At 43.7% G+C, this 20743-nt stretch overlaps 1 protein-coding gene across 2 annotated transcripts in view; it reads right to left on the reverse strand.

Annotated features, from left to right (window-relative positions):
- SARM1 (sterile alpha and TIR motif containing 1) overlaps positions 1-15714 on the reverse strand; it is a 75651-nt gene extending 59937 nt beyond the window's left edge. Inside the window, exons 1-2 of one of the 2 annotated variants that reach the window (XM_040338352.1) lie at positions 15481-15714; positions 12991-13498 (exon numbers count right to left, since the gene is read on the reverse strand). In XM_040338352.1, the coding sequence (XP_040194286.1) occupies positions 12991-13445 (455 nt within the window). In that variant the 5' untranslated portion in view covers positions 13446-13498; positions 15481-15714. Of the gene's footprint in view, positions 1-12990; positions 13499-15345 lie in introns of both variants that reach the window. The other variant, XM_040338351.1, reaches the window with a different exon arrangement.
- Positions 15715-20743: the final 5029 nt, after the last annotated feature.

Raw genomic sequence — 20743 nt, forward strand, 5'->3', positions numbered from 1 at the left:
ATTGTCGCCACTGTGCCCATTGTTGCCACTGTGCATGTCACTGTGCCCTTTAATTGTTGCCACTGTGCCCATTGTCACCACTGTGCCCATTGATGCCACTGTGTCCTTTGTCGCCACTGTGCCCATTGATGCCACTGTGCCCTTTGTCCCCACTGTGCCCATTGATGCCACTGTGCCCTTTGTCGCCTCTGTGCCCATTGTCGCTGCTGTGCCCTGTAAAATGCACTTACCTTCCTCCTTCAACGTCCGTCGATGTCTTCTCCCGCCTTGGTGACGCTTCAGCTAATCAGGTTACCGATAACCAGAATCAGTGAACCTGATTGGCTGGGACGGCCGTCAGTCTTATCCAAGGAACGCACCCCCCGTACATTCCGAGGATAAGCTTCCGGGAGACGAGGGCTGTACTCGGAAAGCCTATCAGAGCCGCTGGCTCTGATAGGCTCTTCCGCACAGCCAACCAGCTGCCATTATTTAGGTGGTCTGCGCTCAAGTTCCGGCCATCTGAATTAGACCAGCGGCAGCTGGCAACAATAACATACATTCATGCAATGCATGAATGTATGTTATTTCAGTGGCGGTGCGGAGCCACCAGAGGGGGCGGCGCTCCAGCGCCCTCTATAGACGGACCGCCACTGGAAGTTAGGTACTTTAGTGAAGACACGTTGCTGCCAAAGTCCCAAACAAATGAACAGCTAATAGGTGATTTAACCCAGCAGTATCTCTTCAATTCTGAAAAATCAGTTTTGGGTTAATTCAGTGTTTAATTTTTTATTTTTTTTTAAATATGATCCATTTACCAGCGATGGTGTGTGTGTGTAATATCACTCTTATAAAAACAGTTTAGCACTGAATACATAAATCCTAAGAATCGTCTTTGGGAAACTGAAGAAACCTCTAAAGCACTAACAGAGTACATTAACCTCCATTCAAGTGAATGGAAATTACAGCAATGTAGTACCCTGAGCTTGTCTGAAATTATGCCTTGTTCAGTAATGTCTGCTTGAGAAGCACGCTGAAATTGTTTTTGACCACATGTAGGAAAGTGCTGAGGTAGTGGCCATTTGTAGATTGAGTATAGCTTAGAAATGACTGTAAAACAAACTAGGCTCAGATTCAAACCTCAAATCATCCACATACGTGAGCCAATCTAGCTAGTTAAAATTGAGGCTGTATATACAGTAAACACGAGGCAAAACCTGAATAATCAGGCTGTTTGTGTTCTCAGCTCTATCAGGATTGATCATCTTTGTGTGTTCATAACTATAGATTTCCACGGAAAAGGTAGGAATTGTTAGCGTGATAAGTAAAATAGTCTAGTAAATAGAGTCCATCTGTGTGTATTTTAATCTCAGTTTAAATACAGCTGTTCTAGGAAGCCCTCATATGTTTGTTAGAGAACCTTAGTGAACAAACAGCATCATGAAGGCTAAGGAACACACCAGACAGGTTGGGGATAAAGTTGTGGAGAAGTTTAAAGCAGGGTTAGGTTATAAAAAAAAATCCCAAGCTTTAAACATCTCAAGGAGCATTGTTCAATCCATCATCCGAAAATGGAAAGAGTATGGCACAACTGCAAACCTACCAAGACATGGCCATCCACCTAAACTGACAGGCTGGCAGGGAGAGCATTAATCAGAGAAGCAGCCAAGAGGCCCATGGTAACTCTGGAGGAGATGCAGAGATCCACAGCTCAGGAGTCCTCAGGACAACTATTAGTTGTGCACTCCACAAATCTGTTTTTTATGGAAGAGTGGGAAGAAGAAAGATGTTGTTAAAAGAAAGTCATAAGAAGTCTTGCTTGCAGTTTGTGAGAAGCCCTGTAGGGGACACAGCAAACATGTGGAAAAAGGTGCTCTGGTCAGATGAGACCACAATTGAGCTTTTTGGCCTAAAAGCAAAATGCTATGTGTGGCATGAACACTGCACATCACCCTGAACACACCATCCCCACTGTGAAACATGGTGGTGACAGCATCATGTTGTGGGGATGCTTTTCTTCAGCAGGGACAGGGAAGTTGGTCAGAGTTGATGGGAAGATAGATGGTGCTAAATACATGGCAATCATAGAACAAAACCTGTGAGAGTCTGCAAATAACTTGAGACTGGGGTATAGATTCACCTTCCAGCAGGATAATAACCCTAAATATACAGCCAGAGCTACAATGGAATGGTTTAGATCAAAGCATATTCATGTGTTAGAATTACCCAGTCAAAGTCTAGACCTAAATCCAGTTGACAATCTGTGGCAAGACTTGAACATGTCTGTTCACAGACGCTCTCCATCCAATCTGACAGAGCTTGAGCTATTTTGCAAAGAATGGGTATACCTAAAAAGACTTGCTGATGTAATTGTAGCGAAAGGGGGTTCTACAAAGTATTGAAAGGGGCTGAATATAAATGTACACCACACTTTTCAGATATTTATTTGTAAAATAATTTGAAAACCATTTATCATTTTCCTTCCACTTCACAATTATGTGCCACTTTGTGTTGGTCTACCACATAAAATTCCAATAAAATATATTTCAATTTTTTGGTTGCAACATGACAAACAGTGGATAATTTCAAGGGGTATTAATACTTTTTTTAAGGAACTGTATATTATACAATTATTATTATTATACTCTAATTCAGTCTCCTTTATATTTACCTTCAACTACCGTATATACTCGAGTATAAGCCAAGTTTTTCAGCATATTTTTTTGTGCTGAAAATGCCCCCCTCGGCTTATACTCAAGTCACCTTTTTGTGCCTAATCTCCCGGACTTTGGGGACCCAGTACCGGCCGGCAAAGTGTGCAAAGTTTGTTGTACGGGGGACCTATGGCCGGGGGGAACAGATTTTTCAAAGTCAGGCACCCCTTCCATAGACTCTCATGTTAAACGGTCATTTCTCTGGTAACTTTGGGGACCCGGTACCAGCCGGCCATAGGTCCTCTGGACCTGAGACTCTGGACTTGGCAGACATGTAGCCCCAGTTCTCCTCTACAAGTGTGCAAAGTTTTCTGTCTGGGGGACCAATGGCTGGGAAGCACTGATTTTCCAAAGCCAGGCACCCCTTCTATGTACTCCCATGTTAAACGTAAGTGTAGTCATGGACACAGTGAGGCATTGGCACAGTGAGGCATGGACAAAGTGTGGCACAGTGAGGCATGGACACAGTGAGGCATGCACATGGACACAGTGAGGCACAGTGAGGCATGCAGATGGACACCCTAGGCTTATACTCAAGTCAATACGTTTTTTTTCTTCCATTTTTTTGTGGGAAAATGCATTGTATAATGTATGGCTGGCCTTAGTCATGACATCCCACTAACGTATTGCCAACAAAGTCTAGGGCAGCACATAGATTGTGTGGTTTTCTTTCCTGCAAACATGGGTTGCAGGAAAGAAAATCGCTCAATTCCCCCATCAACACAGTCAGGCCTCGTACACACGACCGAGGAACTCGTCGGAAAAGACACATCGTTTTCCTCGACGAGTTCCTTGTTAGGCTTGTCGAGGAACTCGACAAGCTTGCTTTGCGTACACACGGTCAAGACAAAATCTCCTCGTTCTCAAACGCGGTGACGTACAACACATACAATGGCAGGGGTTCGATTCCACTGGCACAACCCTTGGGGCTGCTTTTGCTAATCTCATGTTACTGCGTGTTAAGTAAAAGTCTGGTAAGAGACAATTTGCACTTTTCAGTCTGTTACAGCGTGAAAAATGTGTTTTCTCCATTACAAACGCTACTTTTACCGAAGGTGCGCTCCCGTCTCATACTTTACTCTGAGCATGTGCGGGTTTCTTAGCATACACACGCTCGCGTTTCTCGTCGAAAACCAGCCCGACGAGAAACACGACGAGGAAATTGAGACTCCCGTCGAGGTAAAAGAGAACTTTTTTCCTCGTCGAGTTCCTCAAAAGTTTCCTCGATGAAAAAACGTACACACGACCGTTTTCCTCGGCAAAAAAGCTCTCCCACCAAGTTTCTTGATGGATTCTATCGAGGAAAACGGTTGTGTGTATGAGGCCTCAGTGTTGACATGGGAATCCCTCCCAGAGAGCTATTGTCTTCTCCTTGTGGGGGGCGCAGGGAGCCGTCCCTGCCAGGGGAACACATCGATTGTTTCTAGCAGCTATAGCTGTTGCAAATAATCGCATGCCAAAAATCCAACATGCTGGCTGTACCTAAGGCGATCGATGGATCGATTTGGGTACATTCAGCCTGCCCATAGATGGTATGAATCTCTGCCGGTCCATGCTGAATCGGCAGAGATTCGAACCATCTATGGCCGGCTTGAACAGCTCACTTGCTACCACAGGGTCTTAGCTATACTGTATAAGATGCAACAAAGAAACTTGGAATTACAGTATTTTCCACATCTACGATCATATTCTACATGTATTTCTTTGGAGCAGATAAAAAATTGCTTTCCCAGTTTTCCCTTTTTTTTTTTTTTTTTTTTATAAATGAACCCTTTTTACTTTTTCTCAAGTATACATTTTTCTTCCACTACTTTTTAGCTTTATGATCGGCTTGTGCTATCTCTCTGTCAATTAAGTTTTCTACAGATAAGAATTATAAACAATTCTTAAAGGAAACCTATCATAAGAAGTACATAGAAGATGCAATTAATAATCTTCTTTTAAAAAAGCTTTAAGTCGCTGACCTTGAACCAGATTGCAAATGATGACTTTTCTCTGATTTGATCTACTGGCTGATTAGTCATTTAGAATGTATCAAAGCCAGTGAGTCGGCATAAATGATAGACAACTTGCATTTCAAAAAGAACCCAGTGTAGCAAGTCTGTTGGCCTTTTGCAGTACTGCACTGAGGAAGGCCCACATGCATAGCTAAATGCAAATCCTTCCCTACTACCATGGGTGAATGGCTTGTTTAGTGGTACATTATCAAGATCAGGCATTTGTAACAATCAGGCCACGTACACAAGGTTGTTCCAAACCGATGAGAATGGACCGAAGTTTAGTTTCATCGGTCCAAACCAAACGTGTGTATGGCCCATCGGTCTGTTGTCCTTCGGTCCAAAATTGTAAAACATGCTTTAAAATCGAACCGATTAACCGCTGACCGATCGGTCCAAACCGATGGTTAGTACACAAAAGCATCAGTTCAAAACCTGCGCATGCTCAGAATCAAGTCGACGCATGCATGGAAGCATTGGACTTCGTTTTTTTCAGCACGTCGTGTGTTTTACGTCACCGCGTTCTGACCCGATCGGTTTTTGGAACGATGGTGTGTACGCACATCAGACCGTCAGGCCACTTCAGCGGTGAACCGATGGAAACGGCCCGTCGGACCATTCTCATTGGTTTGGATCGACCGTGTGTACAAGGCCTCAAAGGTAAGCAAAGACTAGAGAGTCCAAATGAGACTGGTCTACATTGATATACTGTACCCTGAACCAACGTCTAGATAAGTAGTGCGACTGATCATGCTACTTTCAAAACAGTTCAGTCCTAAGTGTACTGACCCAGCGTAGGTGAAGTAGAAGTACATAGTACACTATATTGCCAATTAAAATACACAAACTGTGCAGAGACAGAAACTATTAGGGACCAGCCAAATTTCTCTAGCAGGGTACTGTGTAATAAAAGGTCTGGAGCCTTTTATTACACATAAGTAATGCCGCGTACACGCGATCATCTTTCGGATTCTAAAAAATGAAGTTTTTCAGGCTCTAGAAAAAACATTTTTTTTTCAACTTGATCATTAAAACGGCCTTGCCTACACACGATCGTGAAAAATAAATGCTCTAGCAAAGCGCGGTGACGTACAACACGTACGACGGCACTATAAAGGGGAAGTTCCATGCGGATGGCGCCAACCTTGGGGCTGCTTTAGCTGATGTTGTGTTAGTAAAAGACGATTCGCACTTTTACGTCTGTTACAGCGTGATGAATGTGCTTACTCCCGTCTCATAACTTCTGAGCATGCGCGGATTTTTAACGTCGTTAAAGCCCACACACAACCATTTTTTAGAACCCGAAAAATGTTGTTAAAAAATAGAGCATGTTCGAATTTTTCCCCCCCAGTTTTTTAGAACCCGAAAAATGCTCTGAAGCCCACACACGATCATTTTTAATGACATTAAAAAAAAAACTTAATTTTTTAGAACCAGAAAAATGATCGTGTGTACGCGGCATAAGTGTTTGTGTCAGAAAAATGATGTGCTGGTGACTGTGTTGCCCCTGGCAGTCCTAATGCAGAGATGATATGCTGGTCAAATTCTTTGTGGAAAATATTTTTACAAAATAAATCCTACAGTGTAAAATATTAGAACTTCCTATTAATCTCCCCATTAAAATTGTTATTATTTAATGAGTTGTGCTATAAGAATAAATGATTGGCTGCTATAAGTGACACCCCCCCAGAAATATATCCATACCTACATTTGTATGTGAAGTCACAAGGAAATATCCATGTCCCCAAAACTTGACAAAACTTTAAAGGGGTTGTAAAGGTAAAAGTTTTTTCACCTTAATGCATCCTATGCATTAAGGTGAAAAAACATCCGATGGTACCGCGCCCCCCCCCCCCCCCGAGCCCCCGTTTTACTTACCTGACCGTTCGAAATTCCCGGGCGCGTTCACGTGATGTTCTTGGTTTCCCAGCCTGGCCGTTGATTGGCTAGGCTGGGCGGATTGATAGCAGCGCAGCCATTGGCTGGCGCTGCTGTCAATCACAGCGGATGACGCGGCGCGCCGGGGGGGCGGGCCGAGTGATCCAGTCGGCGGCTATGGCCGCCGATGTATCACGAGAGCGCGCTCACAAAAGCTTTCCACCAAGCGAGGGAGCTCGCATGAACGTGGAAAGCTTTTGCGAGGAGGAGCCGAGACAGCCGCCGAGGGACCCCAGAAGACACGGATCCGGATCACTCTGTGCAAAACGAACTGCACAGCGGAGGTAAGTATAACATGTTTGTTATTTAAAAAAAAAAACATTTCTGCCTTTAGTGTCCCTTTAATTTAGGCTGTAAAATCTGTAATTGAAGGTTTGTATCTTTCTCAAGTTATGTTACATTTAAAGTAATCATTCATTATTGTGATAATACACTGGAGAGAAGCCTAGTGATTAAAGCGGTTGTAAACCCTCGGCTACTTTTTCTATTTTTTGTTATTCTATTAGCCAAGGTCATTGCAATGCTTATTACATGTATTATTTAAAAAAACGAGGCCCGCAAATACCTGTTGGCTAGCGTTCTTTTTTTCAATGCTTCCGGGTATAGAAATCGCCATTCTAGCTCCTGTTCATTGCTTCTCCTTCTGATGTCACTTCCGCCCTTACTGGGTCTCTGTTAGAAATCTTCCGCATGCATCGTACCGCCGTAACCAAGCCTCGATCTGGATTGCCGTTACCACGGCAACCAATATACTCGTTCCAATGTCTGAGGCTGCAGTGTTGTTCAGTCACACGGGGGGGAGGAGTTATCAGAAACAGGAGGACTGTAACATCGCGAGACTTCTCTTCTGAGGACAGAGGGGAAGCTCGCTCATGGAGCTCGCTCACATTTACTGCCGGAAATGTAGATGAAAACTCGGCAAGGCTTCAAATGGCCGGATTTGCGGGGCTACAATGCGCAAGCTCGGTGACGTCATTAAAACGAAAAAAAAAATGATTTACAGCTAATGACAGCAGTGAGTAAACTTTCACATGCAGCGATCAGCTGCTTGTGTTATGTGCTAATTTTTTCAAGAATGTTATAATCGAGGGTTTACAACCACTTTAACAGCGCTTGCTACTGTGTATGCAACAAAATTACAAATTAGTATTGGCCCTGGTTCACATTGATGTTGCGGTACTTTACTTGAAGTAGCGCGATTTCAAAGTAGCAAGGTCAGCGTAATTTCAGCTGCTACTTGATAGACATCTGTGTGGCTTTATACACAGATGTCTATTAAAATCGCACCTTAAATCGGCAAAAGTACTGCAGGAACTACTTTTGCAAATCGGTGCAGCACCGCAAAATCAGTGTCGCACCTATTGGGACAGTGCCATTGCCGCCAATGGGCTGCGACTTGTCATGCGATTTGATCTCTCAAATCACATAACAAATCGCTCCAATGTGAACCTAAGTGAACCTAGGCTTAAAGTGACAACATGCAAACAGACAGTAAAAAAAAATTCACAACCATTAATTGCTGTGACAATTATTGATTTGGAGACAAATAGTTGAGGCGCAGGTGTATATATGCACTAGCTAGCATATAACCTTTACATGAATCATTCATTATTCGTATGTTTTTTTATCACCTCAAGTATTTCACACTAGAATCTACCTGGAAATAATTATTTATCAAGTTAGGCATTAAGGAACAAAAAAAATGAGCTTATTGCTTGTGCTAAAGTACATCCATTCTGTTAGTTGACACGTTGTGGGGGCTAAAGAAACCATATTCTTGCGGCTTGTGAACTTCCTTCTTTTGTTTAAACATATAACACATTTTCTTATATAATACTGCTTCAGCTGAAGAAGAAAAAAATGACTCTGGATACCTGACTGTGTTCTATTCTCTTGCATTTGCAAAATTGATTATTGATACTAATTTGGTTCTACTGACTAATGTTATTAAGCCATGGCTAAGCCATAAAATAAATAAAATGCACTCGCTCAGGCCTACTGCCACTGCCACTAATTTTGTGCGCTGAAATCATTTTCAACCTATTCATTCGCTAGTTTTCAGTGACATGACCATTGCGAGGCTACAATCTCTTAATGACCAGCATACAAACTAGCAGCCCCCACTGATCTTGTATGACAGGTCCATTTTAAATAAGTACTTCACATTCAGCTAGGTATGATGGTGTAGGGCAGGGGTGGCCAACCTTTTAAAGAGAGAGGGCCACTTAAGCGACTTAGTAACCAGTCATGGGCCACAATGAGTGAAGCGGGCGGATGACAGGTCCATGTCTTACCCTGCATATGCAGAGCGGACACGGACATGGTTCGCTCTACTCTATGGGCCCTCCGATTTGATCTGCCCAGATGGAATGGCACACAGATCCCCCCCTTTTGTTTTTTTTGTGGATCGGTTTAGAGGTAGCTGGGTGTATATGGCCAAAAGACGGTTTTCATCTGAGGCTTAATAGAGGTGAACAGAGGGTTCGGTTGGGTCTGACTGTTAATGCCAAAGAGGTCTAAGGCTGCTTTCACACTGATGCGTGGAGGTTTATCCACACCGAAGGTGCAGCGCAGTACACCTGTGGCTTTCCAGCGGGTTAACTGCACTTTGCCTTAGACTTCAATTCAGGTATCGCCGGCTGTTGCTGTCCCAGGCAGAGTGCATTTGGTATCACTCCGCCTATGACAATAGGTGGCGCTATACAGGAAGCATCAGCTTATGCGGCTCTGCAGCCGCTTGCTTTCTCTACCGCCAGCTTCATTAACAACACAGATGCTCTGGGATGGCGGGTCAGCAACCCACAATCTGGGCTTGCCAACCCGCCATCCCAGAGCAAGAGTTTGTGGGCCACATCAGAGGGCTCTGCTGGCCACTGGTTGGGCATGTAGGGTATTTAGACAATTCCCTATATTTGACAAACTTAGGAGAAAGACACCAAGGTTACTGATCCTTTCTTTAAAACCAAAAAATAAATAAAAAACAGGGACTTCATAAAAATACCCTAGACAGTTCATGCGACCTCTAAAGAGCTCAGCATCAAAGTGGACCAGTATAAAGGTTAAAAGATGCCACTGATTACTCAATGATTAAAGATATGATGAGCAATGGCACAGATCCTTCTAGTGGATTTGAATTTAAAGTGGAGTTTTTACCTTGATTTTTTTCCCCCAACAAGCTAAAAAAAAAATTGAAAAGAAGAATTGATAAAAAAAATTGGAAAAAAAAATAGATTTTTTTTTTATACTCATTAAAAAGGGCGGTTGCTATGCGGAACTAGCTCTTCTGCCTCTTCCTCCACCGTGGTGGTCTTCTTCCTCGTCCTCCGTTGCGGTGTCTTCTGGTGAATGGGGCGCGCTGCCTTCTGGGAACTGTGTGTATCCCAGGAAGCAGCCGCCCATTCGTAAAGCGCCGCGTGAGTCATGCATGAGCAGTAGGAAACGGGCAGTGAAGCCGTAAGGCTTCACTGCCTGTTTCCCTTAGTGAGAATGGAGGTGCCAGGACCGAGCGATCGCTGTCGGGGGGGGGACAACGCAGGCGCCTAGGACAGGTAAGTGTCCTTATTAAAAGTCAGCAGCTACAGTGTTGGTAGCTGCTGACTTTTAAAAAAAAATAAAAATTGCGGGTGGAATCTGCTTTAACAATGCACTTGAAGAGCCATGAGACTTTATTGGGGCTCTGCCCTCCATGTGCCATGAAGATGAAAGGTTAAGCAGGCCATACATGGTCGAATTTCAAACTAATTTTCTTTTCAAAATCAGAACGTTCTTTTTTTTGTGATCCGATGATGCCACCATTGATTTTCGAAATTTGGCCGACCAAACTTTCATGTTGCCGGGAATATTATTTTCTCTCCGTAGATATTCGTTTCTCTCCGGGAATTTTCTTTTCTTGCACATTTTTTTTTCTATTACATTTCTCGCACGATTCTCCCAGCATTGATCAGAAAATCGTTTTGTTTTTCCGACAATTTCCAACATGTCGGTTTTTTTAATTTGTTTGCCGCACGAAAATTGGATGTTGCTGCAGCCCACTAACGGTGCGAAATTCGTACGAAAATTCTTTGATTGGATTTTTGAAAGAAAATTCTTTCGAAATTCGTATAGTGTATGGCCACCTTTAGACTCTACTAAATTAGACCTTGTTTCTCCTGATTGTGAACTGTAGGTTTCCTACCCAACTTGGATCAGATAAAGGGGTAAAGATTACAACCCCATTGCTACATGGGGGAGCTTAGAGTACGAAAACAAACTTCCAAAAGTGAAATTAAAGTTTTACTTTGTTGGTAAATAGCTCTCCTTTTCAATAACAATGTCATTATTATTTAGGATTATTTGATTTATTTTCCAAAATTTATAAAGGGGAAAAGGTTATGTCTTCTGAGCCCTGATGCAAACCAGCATAGTATAACATTATCTCATCATTAATAATGTATACCATACACACAAATCTTCAAAGCAACAAACTGCCGAGCATAACAGATTCTTGCAACGGCTAAGCGCATGATGATATCCAGTGGGCAGGAAACTAATACTTGCTTCCTCTGTTGCTGGTCAGGTTTGTAAGAAATGAGAAGATCACACACACACATTATATTCACTAGGTAGTTTCATGTTTTTGTTTAAATACTACTTGTAATATACTTGTAATATACTACTTGTAATATTGTAATTTACTACTAATAATTTTCCCAAAGTAGTATTAAAAAGTCTCACTTTCTAAATATATTTTTTTTTTATATATTTTTATTTTAAAGACTATGGGGTCGATTTACTAAGGCTGGCGCACTCAGAATCAGGTTCAGCTGTGCATGGTAGTCAATCAGCTTCGAACCTCAGCTTGTTCAATTAAAGTGGTTGTAAACCCTTTTGTCTTACTTTTATCTATAGGTAAGCCTAGAATATAAGGCTTACCTATAGATAGTGGAAATATCTCCTAAACGTGCACCGTTTAGGAGACATTTCACTTGTAGTGCGCCAATGTTGTCATCGACGCATGCGCTGTGAAGAAACGCACCTCCGTGCCATTTCTTCCCCAGCGTGTCCCGTGACTGACAGCTCCCGTGCGCATTCGTGGGAGTGACGTCACGTGGCTTCGGCCAGTCACAGAGCCGGAGTCCGTGGCCCCTGAGGAAAGAGGAGCGAAGATGGACGCGGCGTTCACAGGGGGCAGCGTGGGTAAGTGTCACATAATGGACTAGTATGCGATGCATACTAACCCATTATGCTTTTTTTCATTTGCAAGGTTTGCACAGAGCAAAAGAGGAAGTAAAACCCATCAGGGTTTACTTCCTCTTTAAAGGATCAGTAAGCAGGGGCGGACTGACCACTGAGGCTCTCGGGCACTGCCCGAGGGCCCCATGCCACTAGGGGGCCCCATCAGGGTTACCAGGCTCAGTAAAACCAGGGACAGTATGTAAAAATCTGTGTTTTTTTTTTTTACATCTGTCCCTGATATGTCCAAAACCGACATGCTTTTGATGTGAAAATCCAGAGATTTTAGCTGCCCCGCCTCTGTACTGCCTCCTGGCTTGGTGGCCATCTGTAAGCCCGGGGGGCCCATACTCTTCTATTGCCCGGGGGCCCCATGAGTTGTCAGTCCGCCCCTGTCAGTAAGTTATTATTTTTTTTTAAAATAACAAACATGTTATACTTACCTCCACTGTGCAGCTCGTTTTGCACAGTGTCCCCGAACCTGGTCTTCTGGGGTCCCTCGGCAGCTGTCTCGGCTCCCCCCGCAAGGACTCAACACCTTCATGTGAGCGAGCTTGTATGGTGTTGAGTCGTTGCAGGCTTGCTTCCGTAATACAGCCGGCAGCCGTAGCAGCCGACTGTAGCACTCGGCCCCTCCCCTGGCGCACCGTGTCATTAGATGCAATTGACAGCAGCGCAAGCCAATGGCTACGCTGCTTTCAATCAACCAATGACAGAGCCGGGAAGACGGCCTGCGCGTTTACGGCGCGGAAATTTTGAGGGGTTAGGTAAGTAAAGGGGGGGGGGGGTTCGGGGGCCTCTAATCGGCAGATGTTTTTTCATCCTAATGCTTAGAATGCATTAAGGTGAAAAAACTTTTACCTTTACAACTCCTTTATGCTTTGGCAATAAAACCTGGAAGCTAAATGGTTTCTATGGAGATATGAGTCTGATTTTGCACTCTCTAGCTTTAGTAAATAAACCTCTATGTCATCTATTCAGATTCTGTTATTGCTCTGTGTAAAATGAGAATTGAACTGGATATATTTTCTGTCCAAATTGTGTTATAACTCTCCTTGTAAAGTAATGTGACTGTCTTACTCATTATAACTCACTTAAATAGTGAAGCTCCAGGCTATATAATGTAATGTAGAGTAATTAAAAGTAATTACCGGTTTTCTGCCACCAGGACTTGTTCCAGGAGCTGACATGCCTTGTACTGCACCTCCTTCTCTGTTGATTGAAGAAAACTCAAAAGAAGGTCTAGTGCGCCCTCCAGTCTGATAGTTTCACACAAGCCCTGGGCGACCTCTCTTCCCACTGCTGGCATCACCCATGCCTCTTCCACCATTTGGAAAATTTCTGTGATGGTGTCACAGATGCTTTTTTCACACATAGCTTGCTTTAGCTTAGAAATGGCCACATGCAGGTCAGGAAGGACCCTGTCCAAAGCCATCTGAACATCTACGGTAGCTCCTGGGGACACGTCTTGACTCTTGCTTGTACCCCCGGACGTCTGCCACCAGCACATATTGTTTACATATCCAGGCACAACAAGGCGCTCGTTGTTAAACATGTTGATATGCCTGCAGAGTTTGTAGGCTGAGATGAGAAGGGTGAGGACCATGGATCTTCCTAGAGCATTGCTGAAGTCATACAACTATTTTTAAGGTATCCAGCCTACAACAAAACATCAACGTAGATAGGTCATTACCATCTAAAAATAACCATTAACACATACAAGAACATGCAATGATTAGATCTTCAAAATGTCTCATTAAAGACATTCAGGGGGTCATTTACTAAATGCAAATCCAATTTGCACTACAAGTGAGCTATGACTAAGCGCTGATACCCCAGTGCGAAACGCGTCAGCTATCCACCCCACTGTCTGCTGTGACTTGTAGTGCTGTTTCCATTTTTTACAATTAAAAGCAACTTTTTTTTTTCCTAAAGTGTATTTTGTGCGTGTACTCGAGAGAGGAGCCGGCAGGCCTCCCCCAGAGGCAATCTGCCACCTTTCTCCATGCCCCGGGTGGCAATGGCGGGTGTGTGAGGGGGTCCTCCCACACATCCCGCCCTACCTGCTCCGCTTTGAAGCCCAACGGGGCAGAGGGACTCCCTATAAGGGAGTGAGAGGATCTAGCCCGCTCAACCAGCCCCGTTAGTCCTTCGCCTCTCTTTTTAGAGACCGCGTGGTCAAAGTGCATGCATGTTAACCCAATTTTGAGTGCGTGTAAGTGTGGTGGTTTTTGTGGGAGGGGGGTGGGCGTACTAGGCGCAGGCTTACCTCGCATAGCACACCCACCGGGAGCCGGGCTGAGACCACCAAACTCAATTCACATGTAGCTGAGACCGGGATCCAAACCCCTAGCTGCAGAGGTGAATGCAGGGCTCAAGTCCTGCGGGAACGCGTGGGAACGGAGTTCCTGCACTTTTTTCACAGCAGGAACGCAGTTCCCTTTGCAGGACTAGAGCAGCCGAGAGCAGCCGAGCCGCCCGAGCCAATCCTTCACTAAGTGGCGATGCCCAGCTCGAGTCACTGTGAGGTGCAGGCGAACCTTGGTAATGCTTTATGTTACTGGCCGCTTCCTGTATATGGATTCATCGGGTAGTGTGCGGGTATTCTGTCACTTCCTCGATGCCGCAATGTCTCCTGGGAGCTTTTGTCATTGTTCCCAGGAGACATTGCTTCTTTCTAAATCCCGCGATAACCCGCAGCAGACCTCCACAATGAAGAAAAAAAAAAAAAAACATGCGGTTTAGTAATTATGTATATGAGCGTATCATTTTTTTTTTTTGGATCTTGGGTGGGAGTTCCCACACTTTTTTCCCCAGGACTTGACCCCTGGGTGAATGGCTTGTCAGTGCAGTGCCAATCGCGTTGAGCCACCGCAGCTCCCCAATAAAAGCAACTTTTTAAGAATTTCGTGGAAGTGCGGCTATCCAGTCTTTTCTCCGGTCTTCACAAGTGAAAACTACAAGTGCACTTAAAATTGCACTGAAAGTGAACTTGGAAGTGCAGTCGCTGTAGATCCGAGGGGGACATGCAAGTCAAATAAAAAACAGCATTTTAGCTTGCACATGATCGGGTAATAAAATCAGCAGAGCTTCCCCTCATTTCAGATCTACCCCTCAGATTTACAGCGACTGCACTTGAAGTGGATTTGTCTTTCGTAAATAACCCCCCTCTGTGTAAATAGCAGATAAACTAAAACATGCAAGGCTGTTGGGCGCAATCGCATTACATTACAAAAATGCTTTGTCATCACAAATTATACAAAGGATCACTTACAGTAGAAAGGGTCAGTGGATGCAGTAACACTAACTTTTACAGTTGCAGATGCAAGAATATCCAAGAAAACTAAAGTTACAAGTAATCCATGTCAAGATTACATAAAAATGCTCAAATATCAACCTGGAAACCGTAACAGGCTAAAATAAAAATGATTAGGTTCTTGATTTTAATGTTATTGTATATGATAACATGCAGCCAAACCCTCATAGATATGCAATCCCCATCTCACCTAATACTGCAGTTTCATAAAAGCGTAATCATCCTGAATAAGATGCAATCATTGAAATATATCTACAAGGAGGATTTTGCTCCAGCTTTGTGTCTGGTGTTGCAGCCTTGGAGTCTCCTCTGCCCCCCTCTGTACCTGTCTCTCTCTCTCTTGCTCTCTTGTCTGTGTTTTTCAGCATCTCAGATGGACAGCCGCAGGGTGACGTCACAGATCTTCTGCTCAGCCTCTTGGCAACAGTCAGATTTTTCGTTTCCTTGGTGACAACATCCTCTTCTGCTTTTTTCAGCTACAGCTATACAGCAGAGTTGGGAGGTGATTCTCTCGTCTCCTCCAATCAGCCATGCTATGGATGCATGCTGCAGACAATGGGACAGCCCAGATCTAGAGTTGTTTTCCGAGAAGTGAATACATTAGAACAAAGAGATCACAGGGACATCCTCCTGTTATTTATAATTACTTGTACCTATAGACTACAGACACAAGGAAAGGAGTGCGTGCTATTGATCAGACACTCCAGAGCTTTATTATATACTGATACTATGTTTATGGTCCTGCGAGTGATTGTTCCTAGACAATAACTCTATAGAAATGGCTGCGGAATGAAACATAGAAGTAGATTGTCTTATGGGGTTGTAAAGGTTCGTTTTTTTTTTTCTAAATAGATTCTTTTAACCTCCCTGGCGGTATGATTCTGCCTGGAATTACGTACCAAAAGCGGTACAATTATTTTGCAAGGAAATTTGGCGTTTTATACTGTAGGCCTGCAATTCTTAGGAATAACTCACTTAAATCTGACCAAACAAGAGTCTAGTAGGCATGCCGGGTATGATTTTTTTTTAAAACAAAATTATAAATTATAATATAATAAATAATTATAAATAATCATAACAAATAATAATATATTTATAATAAAAATTATTCAATAATGTAATCAACTCAAAATCACTGAAATTTGCTCAGTTGCAGAATTGTCGCTGTCATTACTTTTATTTTTTTATGACGAATTTCCCCACAAATCGCTATCGCACAATTCTGCAAGTGATTATAATTTATTATCGCTGTTTTTTAGCTGATCTAAAACTATTTTTGACATAAAGGGACACTTTTGGTTGCTATGGACAATCTACAGTTTGCAGGGAGAAAAAAAGTTTTTTATTATATAAAATGACATGCATGACACAGGACAGACCACTAGGGACAAGGGGGGTGTGTTTTTTTTACATACAGTACTGTAATCTATAAGATTACAGTATACTGTATGTAATGTGTTTGTTTACTTTTTTGAATTTGGCGCCGTTCTCCGTCCCCGTGCGTCGTAACGTCGCAGGGAACGGAGATCGGCGTCACACGGAGGCACTGTGTGAATCGAGCGAGGTCCCACTCGCTCACACAGCGCGGTGGCATCGCTGGATCCAGGGACAAGGTAAGTAACTTGTGCCTGTGGATCTAGCGAGGCGATCCCGAGTCTGACTCGGGGTTTCCGCTCGCAGCAGGAAAATCTAACCCCGAGTCAGACTCGGGAAGACCGCCAGGCAGGTTAAATCTGACCAAACAAGAGTCTAGTAGGCATCCCGGGTATGATTTTTTTTAAAAACAAAATTATAAATATAATAAATAATTATAAATAATTATAACAAATAATAATATATTTATAATAAAAAATATTCAATAATGTAATCAACTCAAAATCACTGAAATTTGCTCAGTTGCAGAATTGTCGCTGTCATTACTTTTATTTTTTTATGACGAATTTCCCCACAAATCACTATCGCACAATTCTGCAAGTGATTATAATTTATTATCGCTGTTTTCTAGCTGCTCTAAAACCACTTTTGACATAAAGGGACACTTTTGGTTGCTTTGGACAATCTACAGTTTGCAGGCAGAAAGAACAGTTTTTATTATATAAAAGTACATGCAGGGCACTGGGCAGACCACTAGGGAAAAGGGGGGGGGGGGGTGTATTTTTTACATATAGTACTGTAATCTATAAGATTACAGTATACTGTATGTAATGTGTTTGTTTACTTTTTTGAATTTGGCGCCGTTCTCCATCCCCGTGCGTACTAACGTCGCAGGGAACGGAGATCGGCGGCACACGGGGACACTGTGAATCGAGCGAGGACCCGCTCGCTCACACAGCGGGGATACATCGCTGGATCCAGGGACAAGGTAAGTAAACCAAGCCTGTGGATTCAGCGAGAAGGTAAGCCGCGCTGCTGCACGCTCTGCACATCTACCCCGAGCGTGACTCGGGGATACCGATAGTAGCATTGAAAAACAACCCCGAGTCACGCTCGGGGATACCGCTAAGGGGGTTAACCACTTAAGACCCGGACCTTTATGCAGGTAAAGGACCTGGCCAGTTTTTGCGATTTGGCACTGCGTCGCTTTAACGGACAATTGCGCGGTCGTGCGACGTAGCTCCCAAACAAAATTGGCGTCCTTTTTTTCCCCACAAATAGAGCTTTTTTTTGGCGGTATTTGATCACCTCTGCGGTTTTTATTTTTTGCGCTATAAACAAAAATAGAGCGACAATTAAAAAAAAAATCAATATTTTTTACTTTTTGCTATAATAAATATCCCGTTTAGGCCGATACGTATTCTTCTACCTATTTTTGGTAAAAAAAATCGCAATAAGCGTTTATCGATTGGTTTGTGCAAAATTTATACCGTTTACAAAATAGGAGATAGTATTGCATTTTTATTAATATTTTTTTTTTGTTACTACTAATAGCGGCGATCAGCGATTTTTTTCGTGACCGCGACATTATGGCGGACACATCGGACAATTTTGACACATATTTGGGACCATTGTCATTTTCACAGCAAAAAATGCTATAAAAATGCATTGTTTATTGTGAAAATGACAATTGCAGTTTGGGAGTTAACCACTAGGGGGCACTGAAGGGGTTAAGTGTGACCTCCTATGTGTTTCTAACTGTATGGGGCGGGGCTGGACGTGTGACGTCATTCATCGTGTTTCCCTATAACAGGGAACACACGATCAATGACACTGCCACAACGAAGAACAGGGAAGGTGTGTTTACACACACCTCTGCCGCTTGATCGTTCTTATAGGCAGCGGGAGGGGACGTCCCCCCCTCCCGCCGCCATCCGGTGCTTCTCCGGATGCCTTCGGTTGCCCGGAGAACGAATTGGCCGGCGCTGACTGGGAAGCATAGAGATGACTGGTCACTAGTCATCTCTATGACCGTCGGAGGCACGCGATGTTGTGACGTCACGCCTGGGTACCCCGGAAGTAAACAAAGCCGCAATCGCGGCTGTCAGCATGAGATCGTGATTTTTTTTTCACAATCTCATGCTTTCAAGCCTGGAGGAGTCTTATTGACCCCACATCTCTCCATAAAGAGGACCTGTCACAGTGATTCCTATTACCTGTCCCTGGTAGCTCGCACTCAGAAGCGTACATGCATTTAAGTCCCGCCCACATATGTAAATGCCATTCAAACCCCACATGTGAGGTATCGTCGCGTGCGTTAGAGCATGAGCAACAATTCTAGCACTAGACCTCCCCTGTAACTCAAAAATAGTAACCTGTAAAAAAATTTAAAGCGTCGCCTATGGAGATTTTTAAGTACCGAAGTTTGGCACCATTCCATGAGTGTGCGCAATTTTAAAGTGTGACATGTTAGGTATCTATTTACTCAGCGTAACATCATCTTTCACATTATACACAAAAATTGGGCTAACTTTACTGTTTTGTTATTTTTTAATTCAAGTTGCAATGACTGCCATTTTATTCCCTAGGGTGTCTGCTAAAAAAAATATATAATGTTTGGGGGTTCTGATTAATTTTATAGCAAAAAAAAAATTATTTTTACATGAAGGAGGGAAGTGCCAGAATAGGCCCGGTGGACAAGTAGTTAAAGACTGCAAAGTCATTCAACTAGATGTTCCTCTGTGTTCTCCATCCAATGTAGGGCTATTGACTCTGCATCAGTCTTAAAGTGGTTGTAACCCCTTTTACACCACTTGTATCTACAGGCAAGCCTATAATAAGGCTTACCTGTAGGTACTGTAAATATCTCCTAAACCTAGACGTCATCGGCGCATGTGCACTGAAGAAACGGTTCGCTCGTGCCATTTCTTCAGCAGCTTGCTGTGACCAGCGGCTCCGTGTGCATGCGTGTGAGTGACATCATCAAGGCTCTGGCCAATCACAGCGCCGGAGCCCGCAAACCCAGAAAAAACTCCGGGAGACATGTCGCCGGTCACAGTGGCCGCTGCAACAGCTTCGATCTAAGGTAAGTATTATTATGCCTTTGTCATACAGGTTTTTTTTTTTTTCACGTTTACAACCACTTTAATGTCAGGAGGATCTGACTGCCAGAGCTTAGAGGTGAAGAGGCTGCAGGGGCTGGTCTTGCAGCGTGGAGAAGCCTGCAGTAGCATAGGACTGCGAAGGTAAAGCTGCTGTTTCTGGTACCCTAGATGTAAGGCTCTGTTCACACCTAGGTGTTTTTGGGCGTTTTTCTGGTTTTAAGCTTTAGCTCTAAAAACGCCCAACAAGACAATTGCCATTCATTTCAATGGCCCCTGAGTGTTCTGTCACTTGAAGCAAAATGCCCATCGCTCAAAAAAAGCACAGGAGCTTCTTTTTGGGCAGATTACAGGTGTTTTGGGCTCCATAGACATCAAGAATATTTATCCTTTGCACTTTCCCCAGAATTCAGCTTTAAACTATACTGTTAGGCCTAGTACACACGAGAGGATTTATCCGCGGATACCGCGGATAAATCCTCTCGAGGATTTCCACGGATTTGGATCCGATGGAGTGTACTCACCATCGGATCGAAATCCGCGCCCAAATCCCCTCGCGATGACGTGTCGCGCCGTCGCCGCGATGAGGAATTCCACGCATGCGTCGAATCATTACGACGCATGCGGGGGATCCCTTCGGACGGATCGATCCGGTGAGTCTGTACAGACCACCGGATCGATCCGCGGGAGCCAATTCCAGCGGATAGATTTGTAGACATGTCTACAAATTTGTATCTGCTGGAATTGGGAAATTTCCGCGGATAAATATCCGCAGGAATGTACACACCATAGAATCTCTCCGCTGAAACCGATCCGCTGAGATTTTTCAGCGGATGGATTCTATGGTGTGTACGGGGCCTTAACCTCTCCTCTCCACCAGGGCCGGACTGGGAATGAAAACCAGCCCTGGAAATAATTTCATACCAGCCCCACAGCATTAATATACCAGCCCAAAAAAAAAGAGAGAAATCCATGAGAGAGCCAGAGAGGGGCCAGGCTGCAATGGTGAGAGAGAGAGAGAGAGGGTGCAACGGCGAGAGCAGAGGCATTTCTAGTGAAAATGGCGCCTATGGCAAGCACTGAAACTGTGCCCCTGTCAAAACATTTGAAACC

Source organism: Rana temporaria, chromosome 2 (genome assembly GCF_905171775.1).
Source record: "Rana temporaria chromosome 2, aRanTem1.1, whole genome shotgun sequence".
NCBI lineage: Eukaryota > Metazoa > Chordata > Amphibia > Anura > Ranidae > Rana > Rana temporaria.